At 50.3% G+C, this 15530-nt stretch overlaps 5 protein-coding genes across 5 annotated transcripts; 3 read left to right on the forward strand and 2 right to left on the reverse strand.

The window, feature by feature from the left end:
* Window positions 1-1019: 1019 nt before the first annotated feature.
* cit1 (citrate (Si)-synthase CIT1) lies at window positions 1020-2912 on the forward strand (the record flags this gene model as incomplete). The annotated part of the gene is made up of 8 exons (XM_043291297.1): window positions 1020-1139; window positions 1209-1273; window positions 1347-1431; window positions 1505-1552; window positions 1608-1668; window positions 1719-2274; window positions 2350-2650; window positions 2724-2912. 8 exons carry the CDS (start codon window positions 1020-1022, stop codon window positions 2910-2912), a joined length of 1425 nt encoding a protein of 474 aa, XP_043147232.1.
* A 1047-nt stretch (window positions 2913-3959) lies between these two features.
* Aud_006397 (putative mitochondrial DNA replication protein (Yhm2)) lies at window positions 3960-5332 on the forward strand (the record flags this gene model as incomplete). The annotated part of the gene is made up of 6 exons (XM_043291298.1): window positions 3960-4038; window positions 4125-4149; window positions 4218-4236; window positions 4290-4386; window positions 4455-5127; window positions 5278-5332. 6 exons carry the CDS (start codon window positions 3960-3962, stop codon window positions 5330-5332), a joined length of 948 nt encoding a protein of 315 aa, XP_043147233.1.
* A 1031-nt stretch (window positions 5333-6363) lies between these two features.
* On the reverse strand, window positions 6364-7971 carry Aud_006398 (ubiquinol--cytochrome-c reductase subunit 2; the record flags this gene model as incomplete). Its single annotated transcript, XM_043291299.1, has 4 exons — window positions 6364-6459; window positions 6536-7395; window positions 7459-7633; window positions 7720-7971. 4 exons carry the CDS (start codon window positions 7969-7971, stop codon window positions 6364-6366), a joined length of 1383 nt encoding a protein of 460 aa, XP_043147234.1.
* A 471-nt stretch (window positions 7972-8442) lies between these two features.
* Window positions 8443-10607, forward strand: Aud_006399 (putative DNA directed RNA polymerase III subunit Rpc82; the record flags this gene model as incomplete). The annotated part of the gene is made up of 4 exons (XM_043291300.1): window positions 8443-8454; window positions 8526-8582; window positions 8701-9531; window positions 9597-10607. The coding sequence occupies 4 exons, from the start codon at window positions 8443-8445 to the stop codon at window positions 10605-10607; spliced, it is 1911 nt and encodes a 636-aa protein (XP_043147235.1).
* A 649-nt stretch (window positions 10608-11256) lies between these two features.
* Window positions 11257-13621, reverse strand: Aud_006400 (phosphate-sensing transcription factor PHO4; the record flags this gene model as incomplete). The annotated part of the gene is made up of 3 exons (XM_043291301.1): window positions 11257-11813; window positions 11883-12909; window positions 12992-13621. 3 exons carry the CDS (start codon window positions 13619-13621, stop codon window positions 11257-11259), a joined length of 2214 nt encoding a protein of 737 aa, XP_043147236.1.
* Between the last annotated feature and the right edge of the window lie 1909 nt (window positions 13622-15530).

A 15530-nucleotide genomic window follows, 5' to 3' on the forward strand; every position in this document is an offset into this window, starting at 1 on the left:
GCCTAAGGCTTACACTCTTTTTCAAGTTCTTCATTATCACATGATGCACGTGATTCAATCGTTTTGATTACAGCTCTTGTAAGGTAAGTAACAGACTAGCTCAGTTCGGTGAGTCGAATCAGGAAATTCATGAACGACTGGGATTGTGTTGTATTGCACATAGCTCTCTACCTCTCTATATTGTCTCATGTTCAAGTGATTTGTTTCAATCCCTATTTAAAGGTAAAAATAGAGCCCTGTAGCCTCAATTAGATTTGTTATCCTTAAATTTTTGGATAGAACTCTACAGGAACCTCGTGCTTCCTCTTCTAGATCAGTTTACTCCTTTGAGCCAGTCGCAAGGCTCGGTTCACGGGCTGCAGTTTTGATGGCGACTTGCCGACGTCACCAACCATAAGGTAGCCTCTGAGTTATCTATGCAATGCCACGAGCCACCTACAATGTATCTTAGGTAACTACAATAGTCGTAGTTGTACTCCGTACTCCCTAGAGTGGTATAGTGTGCCATATTGACTACATATTCCTGGCGTTCCATACCTCTCATCATATAGAATCGGCCCTTGGCACTACTGTAGTTATTAAAGTAAGTACTCCATGCTCCCGTTTCTTCCGTGCGACGGAATTTGGCGGGTGGAGTTTCAGAGAAACCAACAGCAACGTTGGTTGGCGCAAATACAGTAATATCCGTCATCGCAAGGAAGCTCGCCGAAAGGAAAAAAGGTGGATTTGGCACTCGGGAGTCCGGCTGCGTCTTTCCTTGGGTTGGGGGTTACCGTAATGTACGGAGCACACGCTGTTGCCATCATTGCCTCGCTTCCTTGCTGGTCGGTACGGTCACAATCGTGTACCGGCTGTACCGATACGGTCAGATGGAAAAAAGGGCCGCAAAAGAGCTTCTCCCTCAACTTTTGGACACTTCCCTCCTTTTGACCTCTCCTTTTCTACACCAAGATCCCCAATATACCCTCCTTTTCCTTTCCATACCAAACATTCAACTTCAATAAGTTGTTTGATACAAGATGGCTTCCACAATGAGACTCGGAACCTTCGCTCTTCGTTCCACCTCTATCTCGGCTAAGCCTGCCGTGCAGTCCGCTGCTTTCAACGGTTTGCGTTGCTATTCTACTGGCAAGGCCAAGGTTCGTGACGCTTGCCTGGGTTCAATTGTCATATTTCGAGTTTTCTTTACTGATATCTTCTTCCTTTAGTCCCTCAAGGAGACGTTCGCCGATAAGCTTCCCGGTGAGATCGAGAAGGTTAAGAAGCTCAGAAAGTAGGCGCACAGCGTATTTTGAATTGCTACCTACCATACAGCGAGTGCTAATCAAGTGAGCGGTTGTTTACAGAGAGCATGGTAGCAAGGTCATCGGCGAGGTCACTCTTGACCAGGCCTACGGTGGTGCCCGTGGTGTGAAGTGCCTTGTTTGGGAGGTAGGTTCAGAGAGCTTTTTCTTCTCCCTCACTCTTGGTGATGATTTGAATGCCAGTTAACTCTCTTTATCAGGGCTCTGTGCTTGACTCCGAGGAGGGTATTCGTTTCAGAGGTTACACGGTAGGCCCTCGTTGGTGATGCTATTCATAATCAGCGCATACTCACTTTTTGACAGATCCCTGAGTGCCAGAAGCTTCTTCCCAAGGCACCCGGCGGCGAGGAGCCCCTACCTGAAGGTACAAGAATCCGGATAACGTCTCACGAAGCTTGTGCTAAGAATACTCAGGTCTCTTCTGGTTACTGCTGACTGGTGAGATCCCCACCGAGCAGCAGGTTCGCGACTTGTCTGCCGAGTGGGCTGCTCGCTCCGACCTTCCCAAGTTCATCGAGGAACTCATCGACCGCTGCCCCAGCACTCTCCACCCCATGGCTCAGTTCTCCCTGGCCGTTACCGCTCTGGAGCACGAGTCTGCCTTTGCCAAGGCCTATGCCAAGGGTATCAGCAAGAAGGACTACTGGAACTACACCTACGAAGACTCTATGGATCTCATTGCCAAGCTCCCCACCATTGCGTCCAAGATCTACCGCAATGTCTTCAAGGATGGCAAGGTCGCTCCTATCCAGAAGGACAAGGACTACTCCTTCAACTTGGCTAACCAGCTCGGCTACGGTGACAACAATGACTTTGTTGAGCTTATGCGCCTGTACCTGACCATCCACTCCGATCACGAGGGTGGAAACGTCAGCGCCCACACTACCCACCTCGTTGGCAGTGCTCTGAGCTCGCCCATGCTGTCTCTTTCTGCCGGTCTCAATGGATTGGCTGGTCCCCTCCACGGATTGTAAGCGGCCCCTGGTGTGAATTCGATCTCTGGGAATAAATATCGTTTACTAATATCGTGTCCTTTCTCCAACAGGGCCAACCAGGAAGTGCTCAACTGGCTCACTAAGATGAAGAAGAGCATTGGCAATGACCTCAGCGACCAGGCCATCAAGGATTACCTTTGGTCCACCCTGAACGCCGGTCAGGTCGTTCCTGGCTATGGCCACGCCGTCCTTCGTAAGACCGATCCTCGCTACGTCTCTCAGCGCGAGTTTGCTCTCCGCAAACTTCCCGATGACCCCATGTTCAAGCTGGTCAGCCAGGTCTACAAGATTGCTCCTGGTGTCCTGACCGAGCATGGCAAGACCAAGAACCCCTACCCCAACGTTGACGCCGTAAGTTCCTCACTTTATTCTCAAGGATTGTTTCAATATTGCGGACGATCACGGTAGACTGACCCATCTTTAGCACTCTGGTGTTCTTCTCCAGTACTACGGCCTGACCGAGGCCAACTACTACACTGTCCTGTTCGGCGTCTCCCGTGCCCTCGGTGTCCTACCCCAACTGATCATCGACCGTGCCCTCGGTGCACCCATTGAGCGCCCCAAGAGTTTCAGCACTGAGGCATACGCCAAGCTCGTTGGAGCTAAGCTGTAAATTTCCTCTTGAGATGACATGACAAAAGCGGGCAGGGATCCATCTTCTTCGATTATGATTAAGTAGAGCAATCTGTATTATTTTTCACACATTTGGTTACACTAGACTGGACGTGCCGAGTATCGTGGGCTTTTCTTTGATTAGTGTATGATAGGATTTAGGGTCGAGTAGAAAACGATTACAATTCGCGTCCATCAGAATTTACCTATGAAGTGTACAGGTCCCCCTTTCTTTTTCCTTTTTGGGGGCGGGAACCGAGTGAAACGGCAGATATCTCGAGAAGGAGGGGAATATGAGTACGCCAGTTGGCGATCAAGGCAGTAATCACGAGCAATGATACGGCGCAGATTTGATCTCTCAACCAATCCATAAATAAGGTAATGTTGATGATGTTGGGAGCGCCCCGGTTTGCTCCGTGGCTCCAGAATGCACAACAGCCACTTAAATCCGGTCCGTCCTCGGGTCAAATCACACCGCCGGCCCGCAATGGGTCTAGTGCGCCAAATGGCCCGATAGTGGCTCAATGTGGCTTAGTGTTTCCCCAATCCGCCGAAAATAGGCAGGAAATAGGAATGGCCATTTATCGTTGTTGTGGTAGCAGATCCGCCTAGTGTGCCACTGCCTGTAGTTTTTGAGGGGGAAAGAAGGGGGACGCACTGGGCCTGAGGCCAACAACTGTTACTAGCCTTGATTAGTTGGTCATCCAACTCCGTCACGTACTACGAAGTACAGTGTAGGATTCATACTCAAAGCAACAGGCGGACTTTGTTCCCCCTTCCCCTGCTGCTTTATAACTTCCCTCCCGCCTCCTTTCTTCTACCATTCCTCTGTTGTCTTGTCAATTAAAGTTTTGTTTTGCCCGCCGGCTCAATTCATTACCACCCCCGTCTCTATCGTCAACCTTATTCGACGAGAGCTTCCTTGTTCTGCTCGCCTTTGAAACTGTTTCGCTCGCGAACAGCTCTTATATTCTCGTGATCCCTTAGGCAACGAAGCCCCCTACATCCCTTGGTCAGGGCCCCTTTCAGTGCTACCCCAAGGCCAGAGATGTCAACCACTACTGCTGAGAAGGCCTCTACCGGCCATGCTCTCGAGAAGAAGCCTGTCAAGTTCAGCAATCTGCTACGTATGTCTCTTCCCCATCATGGATCATACGCAACGCCAGCAAAACTTGCAGTCTATGATGTGACTCTAATTTTATTGGAAATACAGTCGGTGCAGGATTGAACATGTTCGAGTAAGTTTCTCCTATCAGCTCCTTCGTTGATTGGAAACTATGAGTCGAGGGACTAATGGGCAACACAGGGTCACCACTCTGGGACAGGTATATTTCATTGATTTTCAGAGGCTCGATGTCTTTCGCTTACAATTTTCCAGCCACTGGAAGTGATCAAGACGACCATGGCTGCCAACCGAGGCGACAGCTTCGCCGGCGCCATGGCGCGGATATGGGGTCGTGGCGGGATCCTCGGTTGTAAGTGACCCTTTTGCCCGCGTTCCGATGCTGTGGGGTACAACAACTGATGCGGGATGATCCCACAGATTATCAAGGTCTCATTCCGTGGGCCTGGATTGAGGCCTCGACCAAAGGCGCTGTCCTCTTGTTCGTCGCGTCCGAGGCCGAATTCCGTGCCAAGGTGCTTGGTGCCCCCGACTTCCTGGCAGGTATTGCTGGAGGTATGACGGGTGGTGTTGCGCAAGCATACGCGACCATGGGTTTCTGTACCTGCATGAAGACGGTCGAGATCACCAAGCATAAGATGGCTGCTCAGGGTGTCAAGCCACCGAGTACGTTTGCTACCTTCATGGATATCTACCGTAAGGAAGGTATTCGTGGTATCAACCGCGGTGTGAACGCGGTGGCTATCCGCCAAACCACGAACTGGGGTTCTCGCTTCGGTCTCTCCCGTCTAGCGGAGTCCGCTATCCGTAAGGTGACCAACAAGGACGAGAATCAAAAACTGAGCGCCATCGAAAAGGTCATTGCCTCTGGTCTGGGAGGTGGTCTCTCCGCATGGAATCAACCCATTGAAGTTATCCGTGTCGAGATGCAAAGCAAGAAGGAAGACCCCAACCGACCCAAGAACCTGACTGTTGGCAAGACCTTCAAATACATTTACGAGACGAACGGTATTAAGGGTCTCTATCGCGGTGTTGCTCCTCGTATTGGTCTTGGTATCTGGCAGACCGTCTGCATGGTTGCTCTTGGTGATATGTAAGTTGACCCCGGGTGTTTCTACTTACCGTCCCTTCTGTTGCTCTCTTTCCTTTCTTGGATACACTTCCGAAGCTTTCATTGCGATATTCATGTGATGCCGAGGAGCGATACCAGGCTAACTTGCGGGTCTCCGTTGCACCGAAACAGGGCCAAAGAAGCAGTCGAAAAACTGACAGGCGAGCAAGTCACCGCTAAGCACTAGAGAAGGTTTGAAATACCCTTCTACTATGCAGTATGCACGGTCTGAATCAGATGGCGGAAGAAGATATTATCGGATCACATATTCTATTGGCTCTGCACGGGGTTGATCGGAGGAGCTAACAGCTATAGCTGTTTAGCCTCCGTGCCCACCCGGTCCACCGCTTGTTCTGGAGCTATGTTCAAGTCATTCATAATAACTGATGTAAATAGTAACTGCTCGAGCGCTATAGACTCAGGCCGGCCCTCATTAGACTTATCAAAAAATCTATAATATTGGCCCCAATTCGCTAGCATGGTCGGAAGCATTAATACCAGACTCTCGATACCTCCGAGCTCATATCCCCTGCTTCCCTGGCCTTGGTCGAACCCGAATATCGCATGCAGATGAATCTGTACGATGTTATCTTAAAAGGGATAATCTGTCTGATAGATAGTGAGCAGTATCCTGTTTGCTTGCCCCAAAGCGCACACAAACTATGAGGCGTTCGTTTCCTGCGAGTTGTCTTGGTTTCCTTTCAGGATATACTTCAGCCGGAAGTCCAGGAAACAGAGAAACTCACCTTGAAGGACTATTTCGGAATATTCATTTCCTGATTCGGCAACAAGTCTTCTAAAATTTATAGCTATGACAATCTACGATGAGATACTATCTGTATAGCATCAACGAGAGGTAGGTGCTCGCAATGAATTGACGTTCATCTATCTGTGGGGTAGTGATGTATAACCCAATCGCCAGACTTCGCGCCTGCAGCAAAGCCATGCTTTGTCAATCACACTGCTGCTGATCGAAGTGTCAAAAAACATGTTTAGAAATTTGAAAGGATACCCAAAACATGGGTTCAAAGGAGGAATATCGGGCGTAAGACGGCCTATAATACTCGGAAGGCACCGAATGGCATAAGATACAATTGTATTACAGTCACACAACTACAGCCACATCACAAAGGAGAATATCTGCGAAGATTGATCTAGACACATAAGAATGGGAAAGGACGCTTTTTCCAAGTCAGTCTAACATGTAATGTTTACACTTTAAACGGTCAGACCGAGGTCCTCGCCGTAAGGAAGCTGGAAGAGGTCTCCAACAGCGGCAACGGAAGCCTTGCCAGAGAGGAAAGACTTGGCGACCTGGAGAAGGAAGATGAGTTAGCCAGGTGATTTTGATGCAAAGCATGCTGAGATTAGGAAAAGAGAAAAGACTTACATCCTTGATGTGCGCCTCAGTGACGCTGTCGAAGCCCTGAGCAATCTCACCAATCTGGTAGGGCTTGCTGCCGTTGATCAGGGCAGCACCGGTGGCCTCAAGGCCGGTCTCGAGGGTCTGAGCAGACTCGAGAGCACGGAACTTGGCCAATGCAACGGCCTTCTTGATCTCGTCACCGGCAATCTCACCGGCAGCCGTCTTTTTGAGAACGTCAACCACGTTCTTGCTGGCGGCAGCAACCTGGTCGGCCTTTCCAGAGACTGTAATGGTGAAGAGACCGGCGTCGGAGTAGGCGTTGTTCTTGGTCGCGACACGGACCTGAGAGAAGCCCTGGGTGGCCTTGGCGAGGAGAGAGAAGCCAGGAGTCCACTTGATGGAAGACTCACCGCCGAGGAGGGCCGCAAGAACGGAAGCTTCAGGCTTGTAGCCCGAAGTGCCAAAGGTACTAGAGCCAGGGAAGGCAATCACAACGGCGTTGCCAGCCTTGGAAGAGATACGCTGTTCCCCACCGTAGTACTTGGAGGCAGTGTTGGGCTGCACTTTGAACTGGCTAGAGCCGCCAGCGCTGGGGAGCTCGGTGAAGAACTCACCAACCCACTTAGACACCTCAGCGGAGGTGGAGCCGCTGCCAACGATGGCGATGTTAGATTTAGCATAGGCGTCCTTAGCAAACTCGGCGATGGCCTCGGCAGAGAGGTACTTTTCGAAAGGGCCACTGGCGGAGGGAGTAATGTTTTCGCCCAGGCCGCGGTGAAAGGCAAGAGCATGGGCAGCGTCAACGGCGATGTTCTCAGCATCGGCGGCAAGGGCTTGCTGTCTGTACTTGATGAGGTTGAGGACGAGCTCGTTCAACTCGTGGCCTGAGGTTTCGAGTCAGCAAATATCCCATTTGAGGTTATGACTGACTACTGCCGTCAACATACCTGCAAACTTTGTCTGGGAAGCGACCTCCGCCAAAAGCTCGGCAAAGTAAGGAAGGTCTTTTGAGAGGAACTTGGCCTTGAGAACGACGTTCTCACGCGAATGTGTCGAGGAAACTTCACCGCCCAGCAGTTCAACCTCCCGAGTGATCCGCAACGCCGACCGTTTGAGTGTAGACTGTCCATTGAAAGCAGAAACCGTCAGAGATCACATCAATTCACACTCATATGCTGCAGGGATTGCAAACGAGCTATAAAACCAACCTTGAAGGCGAAGAATTCGAGGGCGTCGGAGAAGCCAGGGAAGGGCTGGTAACGGGAGCCGGCCTTTGCAACCAACGCCAGGGTACCAGTTGGGCCTGCGACCTCTCTATTGGCGACCTTCACACCGGCAGACTCAGAGACATCGTACTGAAGGCCAGGAGTCGCAGCAGAGGCCATGCTGCGACGACTGCTGGCGCTGGCAGCAGAGAGCGCACGGGGCGCATTTCGGCTGAGGGTAGACCGCGACAGCATTATCGCATGTGCGGATTATCGAACGAGGAGGAGAGGAGACGTAGGAAGCCGGAAGGCTTAACAGCAATTGGTGAGGTCGAGAGGGGGGGAGAGCACAAGAAGGCTGGCTGTCTGTCGATGGACGGGTTGGAAACGATGTCTGAAAAGCTTCAAGATGCCGGCGTCTTGATTACTCGTTTGCTGATTGGCCGAAATGACGAGTGCGGGCGGAACCGGCTTTTCCCTCGCCCTCCGTGTCAGGTGATATCAGGTGATATCAATACACGTGATTTTTTTAATGCATGCGATAAGAGAAAAGTAGCAGAACGATGCAGATGATTCAATAAAGCCCCATGAGCTCTTCAAGCAGGATCTTATTTCAGATCTGAACTTTATTACTTCCAATAATTCTCTCATGTTATTCATCTGGCCATGTCGATTTATTCCTCCTGAAAACTTGAACGTTGCCAGCTTCACTGGGAAGCTTGAAAAATGACCTCACAAGTATGCGACAGACAATTGAGCTCGACCACTTAATTCATTGCGCGTCAGCTGCTAATTTGGGCATGATACAGTATGCTGCGGAGCTATGCGAGCTTCTTGTAGAAGAGAACTTTGGGGAGCTGTTCGGGGTACGTTTGCGCCCCTTGACATGTTGGCTTGAGATTATGACTGAAGTACTTGGACGGGGGTTGGTTGGAAATACAATTAAGTGACCTGATGAGCTGATCCATCTTCTTCTGAAATCAGCGAATCTTCGCAACACTTTCGCGCTATGATCGCCTCAATCTGCCTCGCCTCAAGGCTTGCTCCGAACTTCCAAATCGTCAGCTTCTCCCCGCACTCGCTGCTATGATTCAGCAGCATCTTGTCTACCATTACACATCCTACGATGATGGCGTTACGTATTATGAAGCCAATATGCAGTCTGCATACTATCTTATCCGTTCTGGAAAAATTCTGGAGCTCGTGGAGGAACGACTGGGCAAGTATGCGGCGACCGTCCTGTCAACCATCATGTATCTCGGACATGCCCAAGTGAGCTACCTGGAGACTTTGCCGGAATTGAGATCCGAGGCGGTCAAGGCCAATGGCATTTCTACAGAGCATGCCGGATATGAGGAAGATGAAGAACAGTCGAATGGACTCAATGGAGAACATCCCAGTGAACAGCCTGAGCTTCTTCACCCGACATTGAAAGTCCTAGCTGCCCACGGTTATATCATTCGTGTTAGGGAGGCACAATTCCAGAGCCATGCGGACAACATCCTCGACGCAGAGCGAGTCATAAGATCTAAACCAGAGATCAAGGCATTGAAGGGCAAGAGGCTAGAGGAGGCGGTCATAGAAGGAACGCTCGAGTTGCTCAAGGAGAGGACGGACGGGGACCTAACCCGCGGTCTGATAGTCCACGGGGTTCCCAGAGGCGCCAAGCGCAAATACAGTTGTCGGAGGGCTGACGAGCCCAACAAAAAACCCCGAATCGATTTTGCCGGAGTCGATGAAAATGATGAGCAGGATGAGGAAGAGGAGAACGAATGGTCGGATGAAGAAATGGGCTACGATACCACTCCAATGGAGGTGAGTACTTTAAATAACATGCCATCGTATGTGAACGCGAGAGTTAACGAAGCTGTGACACTCAGTCTGGGCTTGTTGTCCGAGTCAATTATAACAAGCTTGATGTCGCACTACGAAATCGCCGCTTTATAGAATTAGCTGAGCAGGGTGTGTCGCCAGCAACAGCTGAAGTATATGAATGCCTACTTCGACGCATTGAGTACCAGACCCATCAGTGCCGAGACACTGCCGAGATACCTCGAGAGGGCGAAGAGGGAGAGCAGTACTCTGTGCCGATAGCACTCAGTGCATTAGCCGAAGACGCCGATCCACGGCTTGACCTTTCTAGTTCTACGGGTCCCATGGAGACCTCGCAGCCAGATGGCAGGCGTGGGAAACGGCCCTTGGAAAGTGGTGTTGATGGAACAAATCACGAAGGGGCGAATGGACTGTCTTCTGGCGGTAATCGTACTTTTGAGATCGACCAACACCTTTCTCTTCTGGCGCAGCCACCCCACAACCTCACATCCAAACGCATGGTTTCGGGCCTCATTACGTGGACAGTAGAGTTCCGTCATCTGGCGCGAAAGCTCCGGCACCTGGAACTGGAGCGGATGATCGAGGCTCGGTACGGCGACGTTGCGTTGCGGGTGGTCCGAGTTCTCCATGCCAAGGGCAAGCTGGACGAGAAGCGACTCCAAGAAATCAGTCTGCTCCCCTTTAAGGACCTGCGGCAGGTCCTTGCGAGCATGCAAGCGGGCGGATTCGTGGACCTGCAAGAAGTGCCACGGGATGCTCAGCGCCAGCCATCACGCACAATCTATCTCTGGTACTACGACCCTGACCGCATCTGCAACAGTGTGCTGCAGGACACGTACAAGGCCATGTCACGGTGTCTGCAGCGTCTGAGGTTCGAGCGTAGCCGGCTAAAGGAGTTCTTGGAGAAGACAGAGCGGAGTGATGTCAAGGGCAACGAGCAGCGTTATCTATCTGAACCGGAATTGGTGCTTCTAGAGCAGTGGAGGGCCAAAGAGGCGTTGTTATTAGGCGAGGTAGCGCGCCTGGATGAGATGGTTGCTGTGATGAGAGACTATTGAGCTGGGTTAAATGATTCCCACGAGATATGAATGAAGAGAAAAGTCATTTGCAGAACATGTCAATTGCATAGCGAATACAACCATTCTACGCTCAAATCCGTTGTAGAGTCGTCTGGCCCGCTACTACGTACGGAAACCTGGTGTTACCACACCACCGCGCATACACTCCCTTCATATCGTATATATTCCGATGACTTTAAGTGTTTATTTGATTACCTACCTCGATTGAAGTACGAATACAGAAGAGAACACAAGTGTGTCTAGATACATGAAATGAAGCAAAGCGGACAATCTAGATCTACAGTGGTAAAATGGTAGAATGGCCTGGCTGACCAAAAGTCAGCGCAAAGAGAGGTAGCGCATGTAAACGCGCCTATGAAGAAGAGCAAACAAACCACTCCCGACAAACATACAGAGACAAATGCCACACCAGATGACAAAAGATAACGCCCATCCGTGGTCGACGGATGTTGAACTCCAGGTATTGTCACTATACAGGTGGTCGTACTTGGTTAACTAACTATTTCGTTTCCTCCTGACATGTCTAAGGCCATTGTGTTGCTTCGTAACCCATACCGCGTGATCATGCTCCCAACCGCTGGTAGGGAGACAGTAAAAATTTTCTTTGGCGATCAAGTCCCATGCATGACTATGTCGAGCCAGTAGCTTCCGTGCTAGTAACAGCGGCCTCTGCCACACTAGAGCCTTGTGTGCCATTTGAGCTCTTCGTGTTCCCGTCTTCTGTAGGAGATACCGTGGCCGCTTTGCCGCCTTCATCCTTCGCGGCACCATTCTCTCCCATTCGAGCCTCAGCAGCGACCAGCTTTCCTTTCGTTTCTTCCAATTCCTGTTTCAAGGCCTTGATATAGTCAATAGCCAGTTCCACGGTAGTGGCTTTGCTGATTGTTTGTGCCCCGGCTTTCTCTTTCTCTTTTTCTTTGTCGCCTTTGGCATGACTGGCCACATTCTCTTTGACGTGCTTCATCTGAATGAACGCCGATGGGATCAGAGACTCGATTTCCTTGAGGGCGTTGTTGATTCGGTTTCTGCGGCCCTGCTCTGCGAGCTTATGATTCGTTCTCTTTGAGCTGAGATTCTCAGCCAAGGTTTCGGGATATGAGACACCAGGCAGTAGTGTTCCGTCCAGAATATGCTGATAGTTAGATTTGGACGCCAAGTATAAAGCCGAGGTTTCGCTTGAAATGCCTGCAAGGATACGTGAGCCTGGTCAGTGCCGATCAACGAGACAAGGGCAGGGCAGATGACATTGCTTACCTTCGCCGCGCACCAAGGGCTGAATGCTAGGACTGATCTTGGGGCGCAAATTAGGACTGGCGTGCGTCGAGCTCAGGCTCTGCCGTTTCCTCCCCATGGGACCAAGCTTAGGTGTTTCCGACTTTTTCGCGATCGGTCCGCTAGGAGAGGGCATGGCCATCGTGCGTGGGCTCGGTGCAATGGAGCCAGGATTCCGATCAATTTTTGGCTCCAACGACGGTGTGATACTCGCTGATGTAACCGGTGTAGCCGAGCCTGACTTCATGGCGGTATCAATGCGTGCGACCTGAGGTCGAGAGAGTTGTGATGACGGGGTGGCAGCTTCCGGGAGCATAACATCCTCCATGACGTCGTCAAAAGATTCTGTGGATACGAGCCTTGCTTGGCCATTGAATTGACCTGTTGGATTCTCCACTGGCTGGGGCCGTTGAAGACGCATCAACATTGCAGGGGTTGCCGGAGCGCTCGTTTGCGACTGATCGGCTTGTGGCACTATGGCGGGGGACTTTCGCGCAGGGGGCAGGGCAGGCGGCGGCATCAATGGTTCCGAAAGGGGTTCCGGCGATACAGAATCTTGGTCGGAGCTCTCATTGCTACTCTGACGAAGCCCACTCACACCGTGAGGCAGTATTTTGGAGACTCCTTGATCCTGGCTGAGACCATTGAGAACTTCGTCGGAGTTGAGATTCAGCATTGACTTCTTTCGTGTCTGTGGGCGTACAGATGGCGATTGTTGTTTCTTGGCGCGTGACGAAAATGATTTAGTGGTCGATGGCCGGCGACGATGTTTCCTCATCAAGCCAGGGGAGGAAGGAGCAGAAGAGCCGGGGATAGCGTCGGCAGGAGAGTGCAGAAAACCGACCTCGGATACCGACTGGAACGGATAGCCATTGCCGTTGGAGTTCTGGGCCTCAAGAGCTGGAGAGGTGAGGGGGGTAAAATACTCCCCGGGAATTGTGTACTCGGGCAGTCGAAATTGAGTTTCTAACGGTGTCATAGCGGGAGAGACGAGAGGAGTGTAGAGTGCCTGTGTCAATGCGGGTGCATGCATTAGCCTGTGCGCTCCCATCACAATGAGCGCAGGACGCGCCGGGTGGGTTTAGTCTCACCTGCTCTTCGTTCATGCGAGGGTATCGGTCGTACAATTCGTGGTTCTCATCCACCTGGGCCGGATATCGTGCTGCATTACCCTGAAGCTCAATACTGTTCGGAGTAGGGGGAATGATCGTTTGGCCGTGGGGAATGTAGGGTTGCGACGTGGTAGGCAGTCCATGATGGGGTTGTTGCTGCAGCTGCTTCTGCGGCGGTTGTTGAGGGTGATGGAACATCTGAGGTTGTGCAAGTTCCTGGTTGTAGAAGGCTGGGGTTACAGGAGCGCTGGTGTAAGACGAGGGAATTTCACCCTGCCGTTGAGATGGCTGGTTGTGGCTGGAAAGATCGAACGAGAAATCGCCCATGATGCGATTATTGTAGGATGAAGACGAGTGAGCGCTGGGAAGGGAGTCGGTCTCCATGCGGACCAGTTGCTCCTGCTCAGCAGTGGTCGTAGGCATCATCGACACTGAGGCGGGAAGAGAACGAGGAGGTTGTAGCTGTCGCTCGCCTGGTCCGTGCCCCTCCAGATCGGGAAAATGCATTCCAAACTCCAGAAAATTAGTGAATTCATCTTCGCTAGAAGCCGCCATGAGCGATTGTTCCTGAAGGGACCCCGGCCATGCCATCGAGTTGTCCTGGTCCATGATGGGTTGGTACGGGCGGGTGCAGAAGACGCGATCGTGATCTAATCCGGCTGATTTCGTTTCGACTCTTTCCCACCTCGATTTCTTTCTCTTCTATGTCGGAAACTGCAGAATACTGACGATGAGGTCAAGCAAGGCTGAATTGGGACTTGACCATTCACTGAGGGAAAAGAGTGAAGAGAGCTTCAGATCGCAGTGTAGTGATAAGGAAAGTGGGACAAAATGCACACTGGAGGAAGTACTCTGCTCCGACGAACGGCCGGTCGGAGATTGACAAGGCTGTCAAATTTTCAACAGAACGAATTGATGGGCATGACGGTAGGATTGTAGATTGACCATGGGTAGAGCAGTGAAAGAGGGACTGGTCAGGTCGACAAGATTGCAAGAGGATGGGCGCGAGGTGGGGGGGTAATGGAAAAGAAGTTTGACTTGCTACTACCTAGGAACCAAGTACTACTAACTAGTGTCCGTATCTTCGTAAGGGAACGAGGGAAAAGCAACCGGGTAAAAGCTACGAAAAAGAGATGGAGCCGAGTTTTACTATGGGTAGCGGAGTACTACTAATTCTGCTCAGCTTCTCAGGATTTCTACAAAGTCAAATGATACAATCAAGATGGCTTTGGTAATATTCAAGGGGGAAAAAAAGGAAAAAAAAGGAAAAAAAAAAAGGAAAACATAAAATAAGAGAAAAATAATACGCGGAAGTAACAATAGATATTATTATTATTATTATCAATATTACTACCGGAGAGGGACAGAGTATATTAAAAACCCAAAAGGATGAACAAGAGCACAAGCTAAGGCAAGTATCGAGCTAGGCCAACCAGTACAGGGTACTACTGCATTATTATTTGTCGGATATAAGCGAAACAAAAAGTACGAAGCAGTAAGAAGTACTCGGATAGGTTCTTACTAGGGGAGGTAACCTGCAAGCCATTTTATTACTACCTGGATTTGTGATTCTAGAACTGAAGCCAAACACCCTTCTGCACATTAGGTATCCACAGAGTAACATCGATATTGCCAATTTAATGATCATCTGCGTCAAGGGCAGAGAAATGATGATGAGAAAAGAAAAAGAGATCAGGGATATTCTCCGCTAATTAAGCTCCAGCCGCGAGGACAAGAATTACCAGACGAATCCAGAATTAGGATCAGAATGGGTTTATCATAATAAAGGGTGCCAATTTTATCAAAAGGCTGCTGGTAAATGAAAGGGCAGCAAGCAGATCCAGATGAAGAGTCTACTTGGCCTGACCCATGGGACATACATAATGATATACCATGTATACGTCCTGTTTTTCCCTCTAACTTCCCAGCCTTCCCTCATACCGAAAGGTTGATTCATGCTTCCCCAATCAGCGTCTTCTCAGGGGGCTTCAATGAGTGGCAAACCTGAGTACATTACCCCCGACCGATGATTTTCTTACTGGATAACACCATTTTAATAGAGCATTATCACCTTTTTGATATTTCTGTATTCCACAGAGGAACAAGGTCCCTATCCTTTGTTGAACTTCTTGACTATCACCAGAATTATATATCAGGTTGACTCTCACCCTTGACTCCCTCTGAAGAAGACCAGAACATGATCCATGGATCCAGATTGTGCTCTTGTGATAATGGAGGTATCAGTTATCACTTGTCCATTTCTGCCACTAAACCTAATCTGTGAACAGCTTTTCCTAAACAAGCATAGCCTCAGCTCTTCTTTCCTCGCCAGATTTTAAAAGCGGCAGGTGCGCTTGTGGATTATTCTCTAGACTACGTAGTTCCCTCAAGGTGGCCTGTGCAAGTCAGACTACCGCTTGAGTATTAAATGCAATAATAACAAATGCGAGTGATTATCATCCAACATACCTGGAGGGTGTCCATGCACCTGATCATGAAAAAGGTCCTATCTCCATGT

The sequence above is a fragment of the Aspergillus udagawae genome (genome assembly GCF_001078395.1).
Source record: "Aspergillus udagawae IFM 46973 DNA, scaffold_4, whole genome shotgun sequence".
Taxonomy (NCBI): domain Eukaryota; kingdom Fungi; phylum Ascomycota; class Eurotiomycetes; order Eurotiales; family Aspergillaceae; genus Aspergillus; species Aspergillus udagawae.